The sequence below is a fragment of the Rutidosis leptorrhynchoides genome, chromosome 11 (assembly GCF_046630445.1).
Source record: "Rutidosis leptorrhynchoides isolate AG116_Rl617_1_P2 chromosome 11, CSIRO_AGI_Rlap_v1, whole genome shotgun sequence".
NCBI lineage: Eukaryota > Viridiplantae > Streptophyta > Magnoliopsida > Asterales > Asteraceae > Rutidosis > Rutidosis leptorrhynchoides.
In genome coordinates this window covers 74,158,529-74,181,707 of record NC_092343.1, presented here as the reverse complement: position 1 = coordinate 74,181,707, position 23,179 = coordinate 74,158,529, and the positions used below count along the sequence as shown (strand labels likewise).

Here is a 23,179-nt window from a genome sequence, read left to right as displayed (position 1 = left end):
CTATTAGTTTTTAAAAAGGAAAGAAAAATTATATAAGTTATCCAATCAATAGACTTTTCTGATTTTGCCCACGTTTCGAATAGCCAAAAGATGCAGCAGAGGGGCAGGATTCGTTTGGTCTCAATATAATTGAGTACTGTTTGGCTCCAATAACCCGATCCACGTACAAATCCAACTATTACTACGAACCAGAAAATTTTGATGTCTATCAATTTAACCACTTAAAATAAATTTTCGTAATTTTAAGAAATTTAGAGAAGAAGTAGAAAAAATTCTAAGTCCTAAAAACTAGAATGGCGAGAAATAAGAGAGAAAAAGAGTGCGCGTCGAAAAGTGTCGAAAAATGAAAAAGACGAAGAGTGGTTTGTAAACACGCGGTTAATCCAACCTTATAACTATCACTATCTTAAAATTAAAACTACAAATAGAGATTACTAATTGGAATTGTAATTGATACATAGGTAAAAGCGTCAAAAAAAATAAAAATAAGAAAATAGCGCGAAAAAACGGCGTCGCAAAATTCTCAAGCACCTAAAACTTAGTCTAAGGAATAAGCACTTAAGGAATTTTACGGCAAAGCCTAAAAATCTAGAAATAAAAATAACTACGGCAAAACTAAACTTAATACTAAAAGTTGCGACTATAGTCTAAAAATCTAAAGGTAATAAAACAAAAACAAAAAAAAAAACATTTTTTTTATAGACAAAATCTTAAAAATATATTTTTAAATTTTTTTTTTTTTTTTTTGCAAACAATAAACAAGGGTGTCCAAGTTGATTTTTTTTATTTTTAATATTTAAAATGTATATATCACAAAAACTAGATAAAACTTAAAAAAAAAAAAAAATTCTGTGGCGTTTCGCTTCGGCGTTCCCCGGTAGCGGCGCCAAAAGTACTTGATGTGGTAGCGGAGTGGTATAAAATACTATTAATTTTTACAAGGAAATACTATTAAATACGATACAATTTTACACAAGTTATTTATTTATTTATCGAGTGGATATACTTAAACCTTGCTACAACACTTATAGGCAGTGTACCTAATCGTATTATAGTATAGTTTTTAGTAAGTCCGGTTCGTTCCACAGGGAAAGCTCGAGAAGTTTAACGCACACAAAATAGAAAAATAGAAAAATATATATCTATAAAGTAGTAGTATTATTATTATAAAAAAGGGGGGGTTTTACCATTTAATGACCGGTTTGTCGATTTTTAAAACTTAAAACACAATTAAAACCTAATGCAAAATATAAAAATAACTAAAACTTAATTTAAAGAGTAAATTAAATGACGATAATTAAAATGACAGAAATTAAATTGCGAAAATTAAAAGTGCAATTAAATACAATAACAATAAAAATGCGATAATTAGAAGTGCAATTAAATATAAAATAAAGGAAATTAAATATGAAATAAAAGAATTATGCTTATTTAAACTTCCGTAATCATGATGTTTGACGTGTTGATTTTAATTTTATGCCCATGGGTTAATTGTCCTTTGTCCTGAATTATTTAATATGTCCGTTTGGTTTTTGTCCATAACAGTCCATCAGTCATAAATATAAAGTGCGAGTGTCCTCATCAAATTATTCTTATACCCGAAGTTAAATATTCCAACTAATTGGGGACTTAAACTGTAACAAGATTTTAATACTTTGTTTAATAATTACACCAGGATGTCGACTGAGTGTAACCCAAGGTTTTAATATTTTGTTATCAATTATACCAAGTGTCCTTGTACATAATTTCACCCCTGTTTTAATTATTCTAGTGGCTATTAATCCATTCCCGTGTCCGGTTAGATGAACGATTATTCGTACATATAAATACCCCGCCCATCGTGTCTGATTGAGTGTATATGGTAATTTATAGGGACGCCCAATTGTAAATCTTTATATTAACATTAACAAACTATCATTTAGTTAAACAAATATAAAGCCCATTAATAGCCCATAGTCTAATTTCCACAAGTGTCGTTCTTTTGTCCAAACCCCAATTATGGTACAAAGCCCAATTACCCAATTTTAGTAATTAGCCCAACATCATGATTACTTCGTTTTAAATAAGCATAATAATAACTTAGCTACGAGACATTAGATTAAAAAGGTTGAACATAACTTACAGTGATTAATAATAGAGTAATATTATACGGGCAGAATTTCGACTTATACACTCAAACTATCTCTATCATAAATCTTATTATTATCATAATTTAAAATTAAAATTAAGATTATTGTTATATCTGATTACATTAACATTATGATAGAGAATTATAGATATAAATTATAGATATTGATATTGAATGATAGATAGAAAGATAAGAAAAAGATAGAAAAAGGTATATTTAAATCTACGAACTACATCGCCTTTTATAGGCAAAAGTTGAAATTGAATTTTCATTTACGACCCCTGAACTATGCTCAATTAACAACTTTTTATTATTTAATATTATTCTTATTATGAATTATTTAAATATTATATTTTATTCTTGTGCATAGTTGACTCGTAATTTTTACACCGTTGCGTCGAGCGCTGAAAGTTGGTTCATGCCTCGGTTCCGGATTTTCGAACGCCCTTTCGTACAATTTTATATCGTGTACTTTGCGTTTTGTAACTTGTACTCTTGTCATTTTTAGACGTTCTTCATCAATAATTTGAACCTTTTTGATTGTATCTTGTACTTTTGAGCTTTTTGGACCTTTGTGTCTTCAATTCGTTATTTTCGCCTTTTGTCTTCGCACTTATTTAATATAAACGAATATTACTTGAAAATGGAACAATTGCAACTAAAATCTTGTCTTTCTTGGGGGATAATGCTATGAAATATATGTTCCTTTTTAGCCTTATCACCTTTCCCGGGTGGTAACGAATCTCAAAGTCGTAATCATTCAATAATTCAATCCACCTACGCTGCCTCATATTCAGTTGTTTCTGATTAAATATGTGTTGAAGACTTTTGTGATCGGTATATATAATACTTTTGACCCCATATAAGTAGTGCCTCCAAGTCTTTAATGCAAAAACAACCGCTCCTAATTCCAAATCATGCGTCGTATAATTTTGTTCGTGAATCTTCAATTGTCTAGACGCATAAGCAATCACCTTCGTTCGTTGCATTAATACACAACCGAGACCTTGCTTTGATGCGTCACAATAAATCACAAAATCATCATTCCCTTCAGGCAATGACAATATAGGTGCCGTAGTTAGCTTTTTCTTCAATAACTGAAACGCTTTCTCTTGTTCATCATTCCATTCAAATTTCTTCCCTTTATGCGTTAATGCAGTCAAGGGTTTTGCTATTCTGGAAAAGTCTTGGATGAACCTTCTGTAGTAACCAGCTAGTCCTAAAAACTGGCGTATGTGTTTCGGAGTTTTTGGGGTTTCCCACTTTTCAACAGTTTCTATCTTTGCCGGATCCACCTTAATACCTTCTTTGTTCACTATGTGACCGAGGAATTGAACTTCTTCCAACCAAAATGCACACTTTGAAAACTTAGCGTACAATTCTTCCTTCCTCAATACTTCTAACACCTTTCTCAAATGTTCACCGTGTTCTTGGTCATTCTTTGAGTAAATAAGTATGTCATCAATGAAAACAATGACAAACTTGTCAAGGTATGGTCCACACACTCGGTTCATAAGGTCCATGAACACAGCTGGTGTATTAGTTAAACCAAATGGCATGACCATAAACTTGTAATGACCGTAACGTGTTCTGAAAGCAGTCTTTGGAATATCATCTTCTTTCACCCGCATTTGATGATACCCGGAACGTAAGTCAATCTTTGAATAAACAGACGAGCCTTGTAGTTGAGCAAATAAGTCGTCGATTCTCGGTAGTGGGTAGCGGTTCTTGATGGTAAGTTTGTTCAACTCTCGGTAGTCGATACACAACCTGAATGTACCATCTTTCTTCTTGACAAACAAAACAGGAGCTCCCCACGGTGATGTGCTTGGTCGAATGAAACCACGCTCTAAAAGTTCTTGTAATTGGCTTTGCAGTTCTTTCATCTCGCTGGGTGCGAGTCTGTAAGGAGCACGAGCTATTGGTGCAGCTCCTGGTACAAGATCTATTTGAAATTCAACGGATCGATGTGGGGGTAATCTCGGTAATTCTTTCGGAAATACATCGGGAAATTCTTTTGCGACGGGAACATCATTGATGCTCTTTTCTTCAGTTTGTACTTTCTCGACGTGTGCTAGAACAGCATAGCAACCTTTTCTTATTAGTTTTTGTGCCTTCAAATTAATAAGATGTAGCTTCGTGTTGCCCTTTTCTCCGTACACCATTAAGGGTTTTCCTTTTTCTCGTATAATGCGAATTGCATTTTTGTAACAAACGATCTCTGCTTTCACTTCTTTCAACCAGTCCATACCGATTATCACATCAAAACTCCCTAACTCTACTGGTATCAAGTCAATCTTAAATGTTTCGCTAACCAGTTTAATTTCTCGATTCCGACATATATTATCTGCTGAAATTAATTTACCATTTGCTAATTCGAGTAAAAATTTACTATCCAAAGGCGTCAATGGACAACTTAATTTAGCACAAAAATCTCTACTCATATAGCTTCTATCCGCACCCGAATCAAATAAAACGTAAGCAGATTTATTGTCAATAAGAAACGTACCCGTAACAAGCTCCGGGTCTTCCTGTGCCTCTGCCGCATTAATATTGAAAACTCTTCCGCGGCCTTGTCCATTTGTGTTCTCCTGGTTCGGGCAATTTCTAATAATGTGGCCCGGTTTTCCACATTTATAACAAACTACATTGGCATAACTTGCTCCGACACTACTTGCTCCGCCATTACTCATTCCGACACCATTTGTTCCTTTCGTTCTGTTAACCCCTGGTCCGTAGACCTCACACTTCGCCGCGCTATGACCATTTCTTTTACACTTGTTGCAAAATTTGGTGCAGAACCCCGAGTGATACTTTTCACACCTTTGGCATAGCAGCTTCTGATTGTTGTTGTTGTTGCGGTTGTTATTGTTGTTGGGATGATTGTTGTAGTTGCAGTTGCTGTTGTTGTTGTTGTTGTTGTTGTTGTTGTTGTTGTTGTTGTTGTTGGGCCGTTTGTTATAGTTGCGATTGATGTTGCGATTGTTGGGATAATTGTTGCGATTATTATTGTAATTGCTGTTGTTGTTGTATTGGTGATTCTTATCACCGTTTTCCTCCCACTTTCTTTTGACTTGCTTCACATTGGCCTCTTCAGCCGTCTGTTCTTTAATTCTTTCCTCAATCTGGTTCACTAGTTTGTGAGCCATTCTACATGCCTGTTGTATGGAGGCGGGCTCGTGTGAACTTATATCTTCTTGGATTCTTTCCGGTAATCCTTTCACAAACGCGTCGATCTTCTCTTCCTCATCTTCGAACGCTCCCGGACACAATAGGCACAATTCTGTGAATCGTCTTTCGTACGTGGTAATATCAAATCCTTGGGTTCGTAACCCTCTAAGTTCTGTCTTGAGCTTATTGACCTCGGTTCTGGGACGGTACTTCTCGTTCATCAAGTGCTTGAATGCTGACCACTGTAGTGCGTACGCATCATCTTGTCCCACTTGCTCTAGATAGGTATTCCACCATGTTAACGCAGAACCTGTGAAGGTATGCGTAGCGTACTTCACTTTGTCCTCTTCAGTACACTTACTTATGGCAAACACCGATTCGACCTTCTCGGTCCACCGTTTCAATCCGATCGGTCCTTCGGTTCCATCAAATTCCAAAGGTTTGCAGGCAGTGAATTCTTTGTAGGTGCATCCTACACGATTTCCTGTACTGCTAGATCCAAGGTTATTGTTGGTATGTAGCGCAGCCTGTACTGCGGCTATGTTTGAAGCTAGAAAAGTACGGAATTCCTCTTCATTCATATTCACGGTGTGTCGAGTAGTCGGTGCCATTTCCTTCAAAATAGTCAAATGGAACAAGTTAATCATACAGAATATTAAGAGTAGTTAATAGTATTTCATAGCATAATATGAACTCATATATAAAAGCTTTTTCTTCATATTAGCGTTTTATAAGTTTAAATTCGGGTAGTACCTACCCGTTAAGTTCATACTTAGTAGCTAATATACAATTCAACTACTACAATTCTATATGAAAAACTGATTATAATAATATTTCGCGTTCAAACTTTTATACAATATTTTACAAACTTATAATACCGCTTATTTTACATAAAGCATGAAATATAGCACACAATAACTTTGATACAAGATAGTTGTGAAGATAATTCTAGCTAGTACACAAGTCGTTCAGCAAAGGCAATAAAGACACGTAATTCATACGTCCAGAAACAAGTCATGCATTCTGGTTTTACTAGGACTACTTCCCATCCTTGGTCTTGTGGAATATAACCATTATGGCCGTTGATAAGACAGTGTATTGTAACGTCGTCAAAGGAACGAGGGTTACGTAATGTCCAACAGTCTCGTAACAATCTAAAAACCTCATTTCTTACCCCAATTACCGACTCCGTCACTTGTGGGAACGTTTTGTTTAATAGTTGTAGCCCGATGTTCTTGTTCTCACTTTGGTGAGAAGCGAACATTACTAATCCGTAAGCATAACATGCTTCTTTATGTTGCATGTTAGCCGCTTTTTCTAAATCACGAAGTCCAATATTCGGATATATTGAGTCAAAATAATTTCTTAACCCATTGCGTAAAATAGCATTTGGGTTCCCCGCAATATATGCGTCAAAGTAAACACATCGTAACTTATGGATTTCCCAATGTGATATCCCCCATCTTTCGAACGAAAGCCTTTTATAAACCAAGGCATTCTTGGAACGTTCTTCGAATGTCTTACAAACTGATCTCGCCTTAAATAGTTGTGCTGAGGAATTCTGACCGACTCTAGACAAGATTTCATCAATCATGTCTCCGGGTAGGTCTCTTAAAATATTAGGTTGTCTATCCATTTTGTGTTTTTATACTGTAAAATAGACAAGAGTTAGATTCATAAAAAAAATACTTATTAATACAAGCAATTTTTACATATATCATAAAGCATAAGCACACTATATTACATATATTACACCACACGAATACAACTATCTTATTCCGACTCGCTCATTTCTTCTTCTTCGGTTTTGGTTCGTTTTGACAAGTTTCTAGGGATATATGATGTTCCCCTAATATGAGCCGTCGTTTTCCACATTGGTTTAGAAAAACCTGGTGGTTTAGAGGTTCCCGGGTCATTGTTACAACTTAAGGACTTCGGGGGTTGACGATACATATAAAGTTCATCGGGGTTGGAATTAGATTTCTCTATTTTTATGCCCTTTCCCTTATTATTTTCTTTTGCCTTTTTAAATTCAGTTGGGGTAATTTCTATAACATCATCGGAATTCTCGTCGGAATCCGATTCATCGGAGAATTGGTAATCCTCCCAATATTTTGCTTCCTTGGCGGAAACACCATTGACCATAATTAACCTTGGTCGGTTGGTTGAGGATTTTCTTTTACTTAACCATTTTATTATTTCCCCCACCGGTTCTATTTCTTCTTCCGGTTCCGATTCTTCTTCCGGTTCCGACTCTTCTTCCGGTTCCTCTTCGGGAACTTGTGAATCAGTCCATGAATCATTCCAATTTACATTTGACTCTTCATTATTATTAAGAGAGTCAATGGGACTTGTTCTAGAGGTAGACATCTATCACATAATATCAAACATGTTAAGAGATTAATATATCACAAAATATATACATGTTAATAATATATAGTTTCCAACAAAAATGTTAAGCAATCATTTTTAAAGAAAACACGGTCGAAGTCCAGACTCACTAATGCATCCTAACAAACTCGATAAGACACACTAATGCAAATTTTCTGGTTCTCTAAGACCAACGCTCGGATACCAACTGAAATGTCCCGTTCTTATTGATTAAAAACGTTCCATATTAATTGATTTCGTTGCGAGGTTTTGACCTCTATATGAGACGTTTTTCAAAGACTGCATTCATTTTTAAAACAAACCATAACCTTTATTTCATAAATAAAGGTTTAAAAAGCTTTACGTAGATTATCAAATAATGATAATCTAAAATATCCTGTTTACACACGACCATTACATAATGGTTTACAATACAAATATGTACATCGAAATCAGTTTCTTGAATGCAATTTTTACACAATATCATACAAACATGGACTCCAAATCTTGTTCTTATTTTAGTATGCAACAGCGGAAGCTCTTAGTATTCACCTGAGAATAAACATGCTTTAAACGTCAACAAAAATGTTGGTGAGTTATAGGTTTAACCAATATATATCAAATTGTAACAATAGACCACAAGATTTCATATTTCAATACACATCCCATACATAGAGATAAAAATCATTCATATGGTGAACACCTGGTAACCGACATTAACAAGATGCATATATAAGAATATCCCCATCATTCCGGGACACCCTTCGGATATGATATAAATTTCGAAGTACTAAAGCATCCGGTACTTTGGATGGGGTTTGTTAGGCCCAATAGATCTATCTTTAGGATTCGTGTCAATTAGGGTGTCTGTTCCCTAATTCTTAGATTACCAGACTTAATAAAAAGGGGCATATTCGATTTCGATAATTCAACCATAGAATGTAGTTTCACGTACTTGTGTCTATTTTGTAAATCATTTATAAAACCTGCATGTATTCTCATCCCAAAAATATTAGATTTTAAAAGTGGGACTATAACTCACTTTCACAGATTTTTACTTCGTTGGGAAGTAAGACTTGGCCACTGGTTGATTCACGAACCTATAACAATATATACATATATATCAAAGTATGTTCAAAATATATTTACAACACTTTTTAATATATTTTGATGTTTTAAGTTTATTAAGTCAGCTGTCCTCGTTAGTAACCTACAACTAGTTGTCCACAGTTAGATGTACAGAAATAAATCGATAAATATTATCTTGAATCAATCCACGACCCAGTGTATATGTATCTCAGTATTGATCACAACTCAAACTATATATATTTTGGAATCAACCTCAACCCTGTATAGCTAACTCCAACATTCACATATAGAGTGTCTATGGTTGTTCCGAAATATATATAGATGTGTCGACATGATAGGTCGAAACATTGTATACGTGCCTATGGTATCTCAAGATTACATAATATACAATACAAGTTGATTAAGTTATGGTTGGAATAGATTTGTTACCAATTTTCACCTAGCTAAAATGAGAAAAATTATCCAATCTTGTTTTACCCATAACTTCTTCATTTTAAATCCGTTTTGAGTGAATCAAATTGCTATGGTTTCATATTGAACTCTATTTTATGAATCTAAACAGAAAAAGTATAGGTTTATAGTCAGAAAAATAAGTTACAAATCTTTTTTGTAAAGGTAGTCATTTCAGTCGAAAGAACGACGTCTAGATGACCATTTTAGAAAACATACTTCCACTTTGAGTTTAACCATAATTTTTGGATATAGTTTCATGTTCATAATGAAAATCATTTTCTCAGAATAACAACTTTTAAATCAAAGTTTATCATAGTTTTTAATTAACTAACCCAAAACAGCCCGCGGTGTTACTACGACGGCGTAAATCCGGTTTTACGGTGTTTTTCGTGTTTCCAGGTTTTAAATCATTAAGTTAGCATATCATATAGATATAGAACATGTGTTTAGTTGATTTTAGAAGTCAAGTTAGAAGGATTAACTTTTGTTTGCGAACAAATTTAGAATTAACTAACTATGTTCTAGTGATTACGAGTTTAAACCTTCGAATAAGATAGTTTTATATATATGAATTGAATGATGTTATGGACATCATTACTACCTCAAGTTTAGTAGGTAAACCTACTGGAAGTGACAAGAAATGATCTAGCTTCAAAGGATCTTGGATGGCTTGAAAGTTCTTGAAGTAGGATCATGACACAAAAACAAGTTCAAGTAAGATTTTTACTCGAATTAAGATAGTTTATAGTTATAGAAATTGAATCAAAGTTTGAATATGAATATTACCTTGAATAAGAAAGATAACCTACTATATATAACAAAGGTTTCTTGATCTTAGATGATTACTTGGAATGGATTAGAAAGCTTGGAAGTAAATTAGTAAACTTGAAGGGATTTTTGAAGTGTTCTTGAAGTGTTCTTCCTATGATGATTATAGCTTGATTCTTGAAGTGATTTTTGATGAAGATGATGATTAACTACTGGAAAAATACGTTCATAATAGTGTGTGTGTGTGTTGAGAGAGAATTAGAAAGAGAATTGGAAGTGAAATGGAGTGAATGATGAGTGGTAATTGGTGAGTGGTGAGTGGGGTTAAAAGGAGTTCTAGTTAGTTGACTAGCTCATGGTAGAAGTTAAAATTGATTAGTCATACATGACATAATCAAGAGTGGAATCCCATGCTAGTTCCTATTGGTATATACCCATAGTAAGTACGTTTTGAAGCTGTGTATAATACGGGTAAGAATACGACTAGAATTCTTGATGAAAGAAAAGAATGGGAAAGTAACTGTAACCATTTTTGTTAAGTATGAGTGTTTTGATATATGTCTTGAAGTCTTCCAAAAGTATGTTAATACATCTAAATACACTACATGTATATACATTTTAACTGAGTCGTTAAGTCATCGTTAGTCGTTACATGTAAGTGTTGTTTTGAAACCTTTAAGTTAACGATCTCAATTAATGTTGTTAACCCATTGTTTATTATATCTAATGAGATGTTAAATTATTATATTATCATGATATTATGATATATTAATATATCTTAATATGATATATATACATTTAAATGTCGTTACAACGATAATCGTTACATATATGTCTCGTTTCGAAATCCTTAAGTTAGTAGTCTTGTTTATATGTATATAACTCATTGTTAATATACTTATGGAGATACTTACTTATCATAATCTCATGTTAACCATATGTATATCCATATATATATCGTCATGTCATTTTTACAAGTTTTAACGTTCGTGAATCGCCGGTCAACTTGGGTGGGCAATTGTCTATATGAAACATATTTCAATTAATCAAGTCTTAACAAGTTTGATTGCTTAACATGTTGGAAACATTTAATCATGTAAATATCAATCTCAATTAATATATATAAACATGGAAAAGTTCGGGTCACTACAACTGTCCCCAGAGGACGAATCGCCAGAGTCGCTGGAGGGTAGCGATGACGGGATCTGTGAGTCAGCAGCAGTAGCAGGAGAGGTGGCAGATGAATCTGAGTCACTCTCCAAGTCAATGATGATGGGTGGAATGTCCGACATCTGAACAAGGAAAAATAACTTTTTCCATGTCACTAAGAAATATAGCAAGCACGTAATGAGGCAAAATAACTACGACAGTCTAGATCATCTATATCAGTAAATAGCGTGGCAATAATAACAAATCCTACAGAAGTATCGTGCAATCGAAAGCAGATAGTAGCATACAGTAGTGAAAATAGGTAGTAGCATACGACATATAGCAGTAAAAGTAAACAGTAGCATGCAGCAAGTTCCGCAGAAACAAGTAAACTAGCAAGTTGTAGATTAGTCCTATTAGTGAATCCTACTTGGCTCGGTCTAGACTCACTAATGCAACCTAATTCCCTACAACCAATGCTCTGATACCAAATGTGACGCCTCGTACAAAATTAACGTGTACGGATCATCAACAATATGATCATTACAAGGTCAAACACTATATGCTGTTTTAAAATAAGTTTGCATTCACAAAAAGGGGTGACGTCTTAACCAACATCAATGTTTTACAAACGATAGTATGCTTCTACGAATAAAAACAATTAACATAAGTACGAGACCCAAAGGTCATTACAAATTCATTGTTTCAAAAGTAACATAGTTTGCGAATGCAAGGTAAACGTTTCATGCAGAGACATCTCTAACAAAAGCAATGGGAGTCTACACAGCAAGACTACTACAGCGGAAGCATCAAACCTCTAAGCACCTGAGAAAACATGCTTAAAAATGTCAACATGAATTTTGGTGAGCTATAGTTTAAATGTAACAGTAATGTAAGGTAGGTCACGAGATTTCGTATTTCAAAACAGTATGAAAAGTATATGCTTAACCGTGGGCACTTGGTAACTAACTTAACGCAATATCACCCCCTAAAAGTACACTTGGCGAGTGCGTAAGTTTACGAAGTATTAAACACCCGTTAACTGCTAGCGCGACTAGCCCGAGTGGGGATGTCAAACCCTATGGATCCATATCTAAGATTCGCGTTCACCGGTTCAAAAACCAATGACTAAACGTTACCGAGCTAAGGGGAAAGTTTATGCCGCTATATAACCCACACATATTTAAAGTTTAAGTACTCGTGCCTAGTATGTAAAACGTAAAAAGAGCATGTATTCTCAGTTCTCAAAATAGTTAAAGTAAAAAAAGGATGCTATAACTCACAGTGAAAAGTAGTAAAGTCGATACGAGATAAGTAAGCAAGTAGTTGGTTCGAAAGGTCCTCAACCTAAGTCAAAAGTTACTAAGTCAGTAAATCGTTCCCAAAGGTTTAAAAGTATGTAAATTAGGTCTTAAGTATCATCATCATTCAACAACGTAAGTAAAAAGTAAAGTAAGTTTTCAATCAAGAATAGAGATCGAAACAAGGGCTGACTTCGTTCAGCTGCCACGACCTCTATACGAACTGAAATGAGGTGAGACCAGTGGACATGGATCCGTATATGAGTCCTTTAAGTGCGAGTAGGTCAGAAATTTCAGCACAACGTTAAAAGGGCGTAGTGACTTTCGGAAGGCTATAAATCCTAAACCATATATCGGATTTAGGCGAGGCCTAAACGGAAAATCATCTACTCGAACTGATCTAACTGGAAATCAACTTTCCAGTAGCCCAGGGAGTTTGATCAGACCCAGAAAACAGTAAGAAAAGTACTCCGGTGGGATTCTTGGTGCTTGATGTTCATCACGTTTCTCATCCTTGATGCTTGTAGCTTCAAGGGTACAACTCGTTGATGTATTTGCATCACCTTAACCAAGTTTTGACCATCATGACACTAGTGTATGTCTAAGATAAATATCACAACTCATTTAAGGGTTGTAAGAAGGTTGATGAACCAAAGTTACATCAAGATCTTAGATCCGACACATACATGAGTTCTAATAGTAATATAAAGCTATAAAATTGAATGTAAACTAAATAAACAAGATCTTAAGTTGTAGAACTTAGATCTTAGTTAGATCTTGAAGATCCTAGACTAAAAAGTCTAGATCTAGTGTTCTTAAGTTAAACCCTAAGTTATAGAACTTGGATCTTCACTTTAATAAAACCATAAGTTATGAAACTTAAGTTTTTATCTTGTAGAATGTATATAAGCTTATAAGCTTTTGTTTTAGACAAAATTGGAAGACCATAGGCTATAGAAACTTAGATACAACATAAGTGTATGAAGTTATAACTAGAAAGTTTAACTTCCATGTTCTTGAACTTACAAAATTTAAACTTTAGTTTCAAGAAAAATGAGATCAAGTTTAACTAGTAATACTTGACCAAAATTATACAATCACGAATTTAGAAAAAGATGAAGAAATAAATTAAAGTTACAAGTAAAAAGTTCATGTTTGTTTCATACTTAAGGAGATTCAAGTCAAAGCTTGGATCTTAAGACAATAAACCTTAAGTTTCCAAAACATGAACACAAGTAAGATCTTAAAGCTTATGAACTTTAGATCTTTATAACTTTTCAAGTGTAGAACCATAAGCTAACAAGCTTAGATCCTTGTTCTTGATTCCTCATCAAACAAAGGATGGAAGAAGCAAGATTCATGAAGATACAAACTAGAAAGCTTGATCTTTAACAACAAACAACAAACAAGTGAAATGATGATGCTTACTAGTCGATTTCAAAGGAAGAAAGAAGAAAGAAAGAAAATATTTTACTTACAATTTAGAGAGAAAAAGTCTAGAGAAAGAAGTAGTGTAAGAAAGATATGTGTGAAATGAAGTTCAAACTAGCATATAAGTAACAAAAAAAAGAAAAGAAAATGGAACTCCCTCCCCCCATGCCAAACCGTCGGTTTTGGGGTCCAAAAGGGGAAGTCAAAATTACTCTTTCATGTGTGGGAGGGTGGTGTTTGCTAGGAAAGTGTATAAGGTTAAATGCATGGGAAGGTGTTGCATGCATGCTTGAAACATCTTTGTCTCCAACACTTAACTAATTAATCTTGTTTATCCTTAATAAATCACTAACATAAAAATGGGCTCACTAATTAATCCATTAAGTGGTGTAGGGTGGGCCTTGATAGTCCAAGTCCAATAATATAAGCCCATTTATATGTATGCAACAAATTAGTAAAAAATCCAACTAATTAACTACTTACATTAGTTAATTAGGAATAATTGATAATAATTAATTATGAACGTAAATAATATTTGAAATATTATTCGTGAAAAGCGCGTGTCGAAAAGACGAGTCGGGACATTGGAAAGTCAATTACGGTGACAAGGAAAATGTATAAGAATACATTTATCAAAACGCAAGTATTAATAATAAATATTAATAATATAAGTTGAAAAATCTAGGGTCGTTACAAAGATGCATGATGGTACTGTTCGTACTATTCAAGGAGTACGACACGTGGAGGGTTTAAAGAAGAACTTATTGTCTTTAGGACGTTTAGATGATCTTAGTTGTAAGATGGAGATACAAGACTAGATCATGAAAATCATGAAAGGCGCAATTGTATTTATGAAAGGAGAAAAGGTGGGTGCTAATCTATACATTATGAAAGGCGAGACAGTACGGGAAGCGGAAGCATCTGTTGATTTGAATAGTTCAAGAAATAAAGCTGCTATAACATGGCATCAAAAGCTTGGACACATGTCTGAACAAGGTATGAAGATTCTTGTTGAAAAAAATCTTATTCCTGGTCTTACAAAGGTATCGCTACCTTTCTGTGAGCATTGTGTAATTAGCAAGCAACATCGCCTGAAGTTTAACGCATCAAATTCTAGAAGTAAATTGGTTCTAGAATTAGTTCACTCTGATGTGTGGCAAACACCAGTTCAATCCCTAGGAGGAGCAAAGTATTTTGTATCATTTATTGATGATTACACTAGGAGATGTTGGGTGTACCTAATCAAGAGGAAGGCAGATGTGTTTGAAGTTTTCAAAGTTTACAAAGCGCGGGTTGAACTTGAATCTGGTAAAAAGCTCAAGTTTGAAGACAGATAATGGAGGAGAATACACTGGTGATAAATTTGAAAGTTCTGCAAACAAGAAGGTATCAAAAGACAATTCACGACGACATACACTCCTCAACAAAATGGAGTGGTAGAGCGGATGAACAGAACCTTGTTAGATAGAACAAGGGCGATGTTGGCAACTGCAGGCTTGGGAAAATCATTATGGGCAAAAGCAGTCATTACTGTCTATTATGTGATAAATCGGTCACCATCAACTGCGATTGAGTTGAAATCGCCAATGGAGATGTGGACTGGAAAACCAGTTGATTATTCAGATCTTCATGTATTCGGAAGTCCTGTGTACGCAATGTACAACTCTCAAGAAATGACAAAGTTGGATCCGAAGTCCAGAGAGTGTTTGTTCTTGGGGTATGCTGACGGAGTTAAGGGGTATCGCTTATGGGACCCCACTGCCCACAAAGTAGTTGTCAGCAGAGATGTTGTCTTCACGGAAGACAAAGATATTGAAGATGTCAGCACTTCAAAAGAAACTACACCGATACAGGTGGGAAATAGATTTCATAGAGATTCTTCTGAAGCAGTACCAGAGCACGATGAAAATCAAGTAGTCGTTGATGAAGCTCCAGCGACTCGTATTTCTAATAGGGAAAGGAAACGTCCATGGTGGCACTCAGATTATATTATGGAAAGCAATGTTGCATATTGTCTTCTAACAGAGGAAGGAGATCCAGTAACTCTTTGCGAGGCACTGAATCATTCAGATGCATCTCAGTGGATGGCAGCTATGCAGGAAGAAATTGAAGCTCTTCATAAAAATAAAACATGGGAACTTGTGCCATTACCGGAAGGTAGAAAACCTATTGGAAATAAATGGGTGTATAAGATCAAGCGAAATGGCGATGATCAAGTGGAGCGGTATCGTGCAAAAATGGTGGTCAAAGGATATGCTCAGAAAGAAGGAATAAACTTTAATGAAATCTTTGCCCCTGTGGTTCGACTTACAATAGTTCAAGTAGTTCTAGCAATTTGTGCTACATTTGATTTGCATCTAGAGCAGCTAGATGTGAAAACTGCATTTCTTCATGGAAACCTTGAAGAAGAAAGTTATATGCTTCAACCAGAAGGTTTTGAACTGCAAGAGAACTTGGTTTGCAGGTTAAAGAAATCTCTGTATGGTCTCAAACAGGCACCGAGATGTTGGTACAAGAGATTTGATTCTTTCATAATGAGCCTTGAATATAGCAGAATTCATTCAGACCCTTGTGCATATTTCAAGAGGTTTGGGGACAATGATTTTGTCATTTTACTGTTATATGTAGACGACATGTTGGTTGCAGGCCCTAACAAAGATCGTATTAATAAGTTGAAGGCTCAGTTGAGTAGGGAGTTTGAAATGAAAGACTTGGGTGCCGCAAACAAGATTCTAGGGATGCAAATTCACCGAGACAGAGATAATAGGAAGATTTGGCTTTCTCAAAAGAATTACTTGAGGAAAATCTTGCAGCACTTCAATATGCAAGATAGTAAGTCAATCTCAACCCCGTTTCCTACTAATCTCAAGTTATCCTCCGTTATGAGTCCTAGCAGTGAAGACGAGAGGACGGAGATGTCTCGAGTACCGTATGCATCGACAGTGGGAAGTTTAATATTCGCAATGATATGTACAAGACCAGACACACATGCAGTGGGAGTAGTTAGCCGGTACATGGCGAATCCTGGTAGAGAGCATTGGGATGCGGTTAAGAGGATCCTAAGATACATCAAGGGAACCTTAGATGTTGCATTATGTTACGGGGAACGAGAATTTATTGTCAAAGGATATGTTGATTCAGATTATGCAGGTGATATTGATAACAGTAAATCTACCACTGCTATGTTTTCACACTTTTTGGTGGAACGGTAAGCTGGGTATCAAAACTGCAGTCAGTTATGGCCACGTCAACAACAGAGGCAGAATATGTAGCAGCTACTCAAGCTGCTAAAGAGGCAGTATGGTTAAAGATGTTGTTAGAGGAACTAGGGCAAAAACAAGAGAATATCGCTCTGTTTTGTGACAACCAGAGTGCCTTGCATCTTGCAAGGAATCCGGCATTTCATTTAAAGACAAAGCATATACGAGTTCGGTATCACTTCATTCGTCAGAAAGTGGAAGAAGGAACCGTGGTTGTGCAGAAAATTCATACTGACAACAATGTAACTGATTATCTAACGAAGTCAATCAGCAGTGACAAGTTTACTTGGTGTCGTTCCTCATGCGGCCTAGCGGAAACGTAATCAACATTATCGTCAAGGAAGGATTATCGTGTGAAGATTGATTTAGCTTCAATCAAATCTTCAAGTGGGAGATTGTTGAAGTAATAATCTAGAAGGTGGCATGACAAATTCAATTTGATCACAACTTTCATATGGTTGTCAAGTTGATTATAACTTTCATAAAGTTGTCAATTTGATTACAACTACCATATAGATGACAACTTGATTACAACTAGCATATGGTTGTCAAATTGTATACAACTTCTTCATTTTCAAGTAGTATAAATAGAGCATCATACATGCTCATTTATACATCCCAAATTACAAGTGTTTACAAGTGTTCTTGTATACTAAAAAGATAAATAGAGAGTTTGTGAGTGTTAGTCTCCTAATTACAAGATATATAAAGATTAGTGCTTATCCTTGTAATTAGAGAGAAGTGTAATTCATATTATTCTTATTAGTAAAACGTTTTCTTTCCTTGCCCGTGGTTTTTTACCCTATTGGGGTTTTCCACGTTAAATCTCGGTGTCTCTTTATTGTCGCTATTTCAATTATTACTAGCGGTTTGCTATAATTCGGTATCGCTATTCTCAACATAAATTTCAAAATAGTGAGTGATTTTTTTTTTTTTTTGGTCGCGTATGTGTTGATTAGAGTCACGGTCCATCTATTTGGGTCAAGGGTTCAACATCAAGATGGGTAAAATCTGATGAAAGTCGATCTATACACAAAAGGATGGAGATACCTTTTATAAATTCATTGGAAACAGCTTATGTGTGTGTGGAATATGATTGTGAAGATCGTTAATACCCCTCTGGGTGATTTCGAAACAACCGTTCTAAAAAAAAATTTCACTAGGAACAATGCAATCTTATTTTCACTTATTGCCCTCTATTTAACATTCTAACACAAACCCAAAACAATTATTTTGTGTCAATGAGATTCACTTGCTTGGTGCTTCGGTCGCGGAGTTTGCTTTGAAGGATTGTCAAAATTCATACATTACGGAGGGGTTATTTTCACAACTACTAATACTATTGATACTCAGTTTGTTACTATTAATAACAGAATACCTATTACTCGTAACTTTCTTGACAACATAAAATTCTATTAGGGCGTTGTTGATAGCGTGATATAAGAATTCTCTACCAAAATTTGGGATCTTATGTAACCTTAAAATATAATTATCTACCTTGAATTTCATACAAACGGAGGAATTAAGTGGTAGCTATAGCTTTTTAAGAATGTTTTTTAATAAATTTATAGGTTTTTTAGGGTAAACCGTAAGTTTCAAAGGAGTTCTGAAACAATTAATTTGGCATATAAAGAGAAGTGTAATGAATGTATTTAAAAGCTCCTCCACTAAATATATGCATAATCAAATTTTCCGCACCTAAACTCACTATAATATAAATTGATAAAAGCGTACCTTAAATGTAGTGTAGTTTCTGTGATTTTGTCGAGTGTTGAAAGTTTGTATGAAATGAGTGACATTAATGAGGAAAGCGTATTAGTTAAATGTTTGTGTAATCTCTGTAAAAGAAAGTTCTAAAATAAAACATTATCTTAAAAACACAAAAAAATATCAGAAATTCTTATCCAAATATCTTTTCCGGATAAAATACAAGTCGCGGAGTCCCTGCGTAAGCTGTGACTCGCAACTGACCGCTACACACGGTCAGTCGCAAGTCGTAGTTGGGCATGGCCGGGAATTCTCGGTCATTACCAATAACTTTTTCGTTGCGACCTAAAGTTTATCAGCCATCAAAGAGATAAACTGGAAATCCCAAGGCTCCCTTGTGATTTATGAGTGTGTTTTGGCAAATATTTCATTTTGAGGGCATTTACACTAAACATATAGATTCACACATCAATCAAATTGTACAATAGTGAAAAGTTAACGCCTACATTATCATATAACATAACTTCGATGTATGGATCAATTTATTTGATGGGTTCGTCATCTCCCTTTCGGAATACCACCCAATGAAGCTAAAGAAGTTAAAACTAGGCTAATCGTGTGGTTCCTGAATTTGTATAAAGCCACGTCGTTTCAAATCAAACAAACGATTGTCGACATCCACAAGACCACAAGGCTAATTGGTGATACTGAAAAAGAACTAATTACACACACAGTACCCATATTTGCATTTCAATTGTTCAATACAAACACAACACACAAAAAACCCCAAAAGCACATAATTTTAGCTTCAAAAACCTTATCTAATAACTAGAAACCACAAATAAATAGAACTTAATCGTATCAAATGAACATATAAATATTTCAGTAACCGTTTCAACTCTAGTGCACCAGAATTAACCTTTTGATGCCTATACTACACACCCCTGAAAACACATTTTGGTTGATTTTGCTTTACGAAAAACTCGAACGGTTCACTTACATCCCGGCATTCAATGCTTTCTGAATATCTTTCTGCAATGAAGTTGAGAAAACTAAAACTATTAGCTGTGGACTATCATGAGTGAGAATACATGTTAGCAAAAATGGACGAGGTGTGCAAGTTAACTAACATGTCAAAATGGGTCAGACTAGGTTGACCCATAACAGTTGCTGATAAATTTTTTTGCCTTTCTATAAATTATGTACTACGGAGCGTTTGCAGGCATTAGAATCTGAGTTGGCTAAATTTGACACCCCTACCGCCTGGCATCAAATTAAACGCGTTCGGGGCGTCATTTTTTGGCAACGGGCAGATGAGGAGCGTGTGAATCAACGTGGCGCGTTGTGATTGGTTGGCTATTATAGCCGTTGGTATTCAACGTTTTTCTTCTTTTAAATTCCAAATTTTAATATTTTTATCTATAAATACTAGCTCACTTAAAAAAAATCATATTACATGTCAAATATTATTTAAAAAATTATATCATTCGAGAGTTTGAAGCATTCAAAGTATAGTTTAAATGACTTTTGTCCCAATTCATTGTTTGACATGTTATATAATAACCAGAATCGACTCATAAGTGTTTGGGTCCAAATTGCTACTCCAAATACAGAATAAACAAAAAGTATGACATAAGGTTCTAGAAGTAATTACCTCGATGGATAACGGTGAAGTCGATGGTCCATAACGGCGTATGACGTGACCTTCTTTATCCACAAGAAACTTGGTGAAGTTCCATTTGATTCTGGATCCACAAAATCCTCCTTTCTTTGCTTTAAGAAACTTGTACAATGGTGCGGCTTTGGGCCCGTTGACACGAACCTTTTAAAAAGAAACAACTTATTAGAGTCAACTTGACCCATTCAAAAGTCAAACATATGACACTATCATACTTATCATAAATAAATACACTCAAGAAAACAAAAAGATCAAGTTTTTGGTACAAAACTAACCTTTTGGAAGATGGGGTATTCGGCGTTAAACCTAGAACAAGCAAATTCTTCAACTTTTTCACTTGATTCGGGTTCTTGGTTCAAGAATTGATTGCATGGAAATGCCAAAATCTCAAGACCTGATAATAGTACATTACAGTTCAGTTTTTGCTACAAGCTCGAAAATATTATGTTGTTTGAATTTTAATAGAATTTGTGGTGCAGACCAGTAATTTTTCCAATTCCATCATCATTTACCCCTTTGAGATTGGAATCAAAGCTCACTATTTATAAGTCAACAGCATCAAGATAAGAAATCAGAATTTTAACTCCATGTTCAATATTCATCAAGAACTAAACTAATACCTTGTAGTATATATTTTATATACGTAATATAACCAAAATAAATACGAAAATTCACGGTTAAGTATTATTCTTTTTATGTTCTTTTTTTATCTGAACTGTGGGGGGAAACTCATGATAAAAACATTCTAGCAGGATGCTAGGGGGAAAAAAGGCTTTGCAAGCCAATCGTTCCAACTAGAAACATTACGACCTCTATATTTTAGCCAATTAAAAGAATACAAACGAATCCAATAAAAAAAGATCTGATTTCTTCAACTTATTCGGATTGAAAATGACGCTAACTCGATTTAGGGACATCTAATATCCGTTTTCTGTACAAAACTGAATATCAAGTCAAGATACATCATACATGTATATTTAGTTCCAACTACAGATGATTTGACATCCAAAGTTCTAACTACTCAACAAATCTGGTGATTAAAGGATTCACAAATGAATTTTTGAAGGAAATTAATGATTTTTGCCTGTATTTCATCAATGAATATTTCATTTGACAATAATAACATAAAATGGTTGCTTCCCTGCTTGATAAAAAACACGTTTCCGTGTTTTTTCTTAATCATATAAATGTAGAATCACTTATCTATTCATGGCATAAATCAACTGAATACACTGTTATCTAAAATTAATAATTCAGCAAGAAATAGCGTTCATATAAAAATCATATTGAAACCATATATCTAATGATGTATATTGAATATGAGTAAAAGCATAATACCTTTAGCTCTGTAGCTTTCATAAAGCTGAGTCATTTGTGGGTAGTTTGAGTTTGTAAATCCACTGTTTCAACCCCAAACAAAACAAAACAAACAAACAATTAATACACACACACACACACACACACACACACACACACACACAAAAACTAAAATCTTGTTCATAATATTTAGAAAATGAATATTTTTTATTGATATAGAAATAATATGTATCCAACCATAGTTTGATATATACATAAAACAGGCTCCTATCTATAATCTATAATTATAATTACAAAAAAATTAATCTTGTTCATAAATAACCCAAAAAAAAAATAAAGTTAAGAACTAACCATTTAGAAGCAACATTAACTATAAGTACAACTTTTCCCTTGTACATACTTAGATCCACATCTTTACCTTTACTATCCTGCACAAGTCATTTATTTATTTAATCAAATAAAAAAATATTTTTCATACAGAAAAAAGTTTTGGTAATAGCAGCTTACATGAAGAGATTATTATTATTATTATTATCACTATTATATTATTTGCAAATCAGATGATTTTGATCTGATGATAATCACTAATAATAATAAAAAAAAATCATACCATATAAAAAACATGATACCTTGACAGTAAATTCATGAATAGAATTTTCAGGAACAGATGAAGCAGCACCCATTTAAATTGACTAATAAAAATGTTTAATTTGATGATTAGTTTATGTTTTTTTTTTTATGAGCAGCAAAAGTAAAGCACAGGAGTCAATTATGGAAGATTTTATTGGGCTAAGATATTTTATATTTATATTTAGGATAAATTTAGACAGGATGGAATTAATGTAGGTTGTTGAGGTTGCCAGCAAATGTCATCTATATTTTATATTGATGACTGCATCAATTAAAAATTAAGGGTGTGTTCGGTGCAATCAGATGATAACTATGGAATTTTATTTTAATTTTTTTAATAATTTGAAAGTCGTAATTTTGTTGTCAACACAGTTTGACTTTTTTATTGGACTTTTTGTACCTTTGTTTATTTAGGCCAACCAAAATTGTAAGCTTTTTGCACATTTTTATTTCCTTTTTATATAGTCATTTTTTTTTCAATTCACTTTCTATGATATGTCTAAACCTTTACTGAAATATCTATGTCAAACTTTTAAAAACGTTACCGGCAAAAATGGTCTTATAAAGGATCTGTTCTAGAGATTGTTTGAAAAGGAAATCAAATAAAATGAATGACATAATAAGGAGGAAGAGGTTCCAATTTATGAGAAAGACTTGAAAAGAAAATTACATTAATACTTCGTAATAATGATGTGCATGGACGTGAAAAGGCCAAAGCTTCTATTAT

The 23,179-nt window shown here is 34.2% G+C and overlaps 1 protein-coding gene across 2 annotated transcripts; it reads right to left on the bottom strand.

Moving 5' to 3' along the window:
* Positions 1–19,495: 19,495 nt before the first annotated feature.
* On the bottom strand, positions 19,496–22,654 carry LOC139877552 (probable glutathione peroxidase 5). 2 transcript variants are annotated; one of them, XM_071864991.1, is made up of 7 exons: positions 22,452–22,654; positions 22,174–22,250; positions 21,844–21,905; positions 20,987–21,043; positions 20,781–20,899; positions 20,482–20,649; positions 19,496–19,859 (listed from the first exon to the last, which is right to left on the bottom strand). In XM_071864991.1, the coding sequence occupies exons 1-7, from the start codon at positions 22,503–22,505 to the stop codon at positions 19,824–19,826; spliced, it is 573 nt and encodes a 190-aa protein (XP_071721092.1). In that variant the 5' UTR covers positions 22,506–22,654; the 3' UTR covers positions 19,496–19,823. The 2 variants fall into 2 exon arrangements, with proteins under 2 accessions (XP_071721092.1, XP_071721093.1); XM_071864992.1 differs by lacking the exon at positions 20,987–21,043 and having other exon boundaries at positions 22,452–22,651.
* Between the last annotated feature and the right edge of the window lie 525 nt (positions 22,655–23,179).

Bases quoted from the DNA above. Each gene is read 5' to 3' on its own strand.
- LOC139877552 (XM_071864991.1), bottom strand. From the start codon at position 22,505: ATGGGTGCTGCTTCATCTGTTCCTGAAAATTCTATTCATGAATTTACT. The intron at 21,906-22,173 runs GTTAGTTCTTAA...GGGTTGAAACAG, and splicing joins GTTAATGTTGCTTCTAAATG to TGGATTTACAAACTCAAACT. The intron at 21,044-21,843 runs GTATTATGCTTT...ACTTATAAATAG, and splicing joins TGAAAGCTACAGAGCTAAAG to TGAGCTTTGATTCCAATCTC.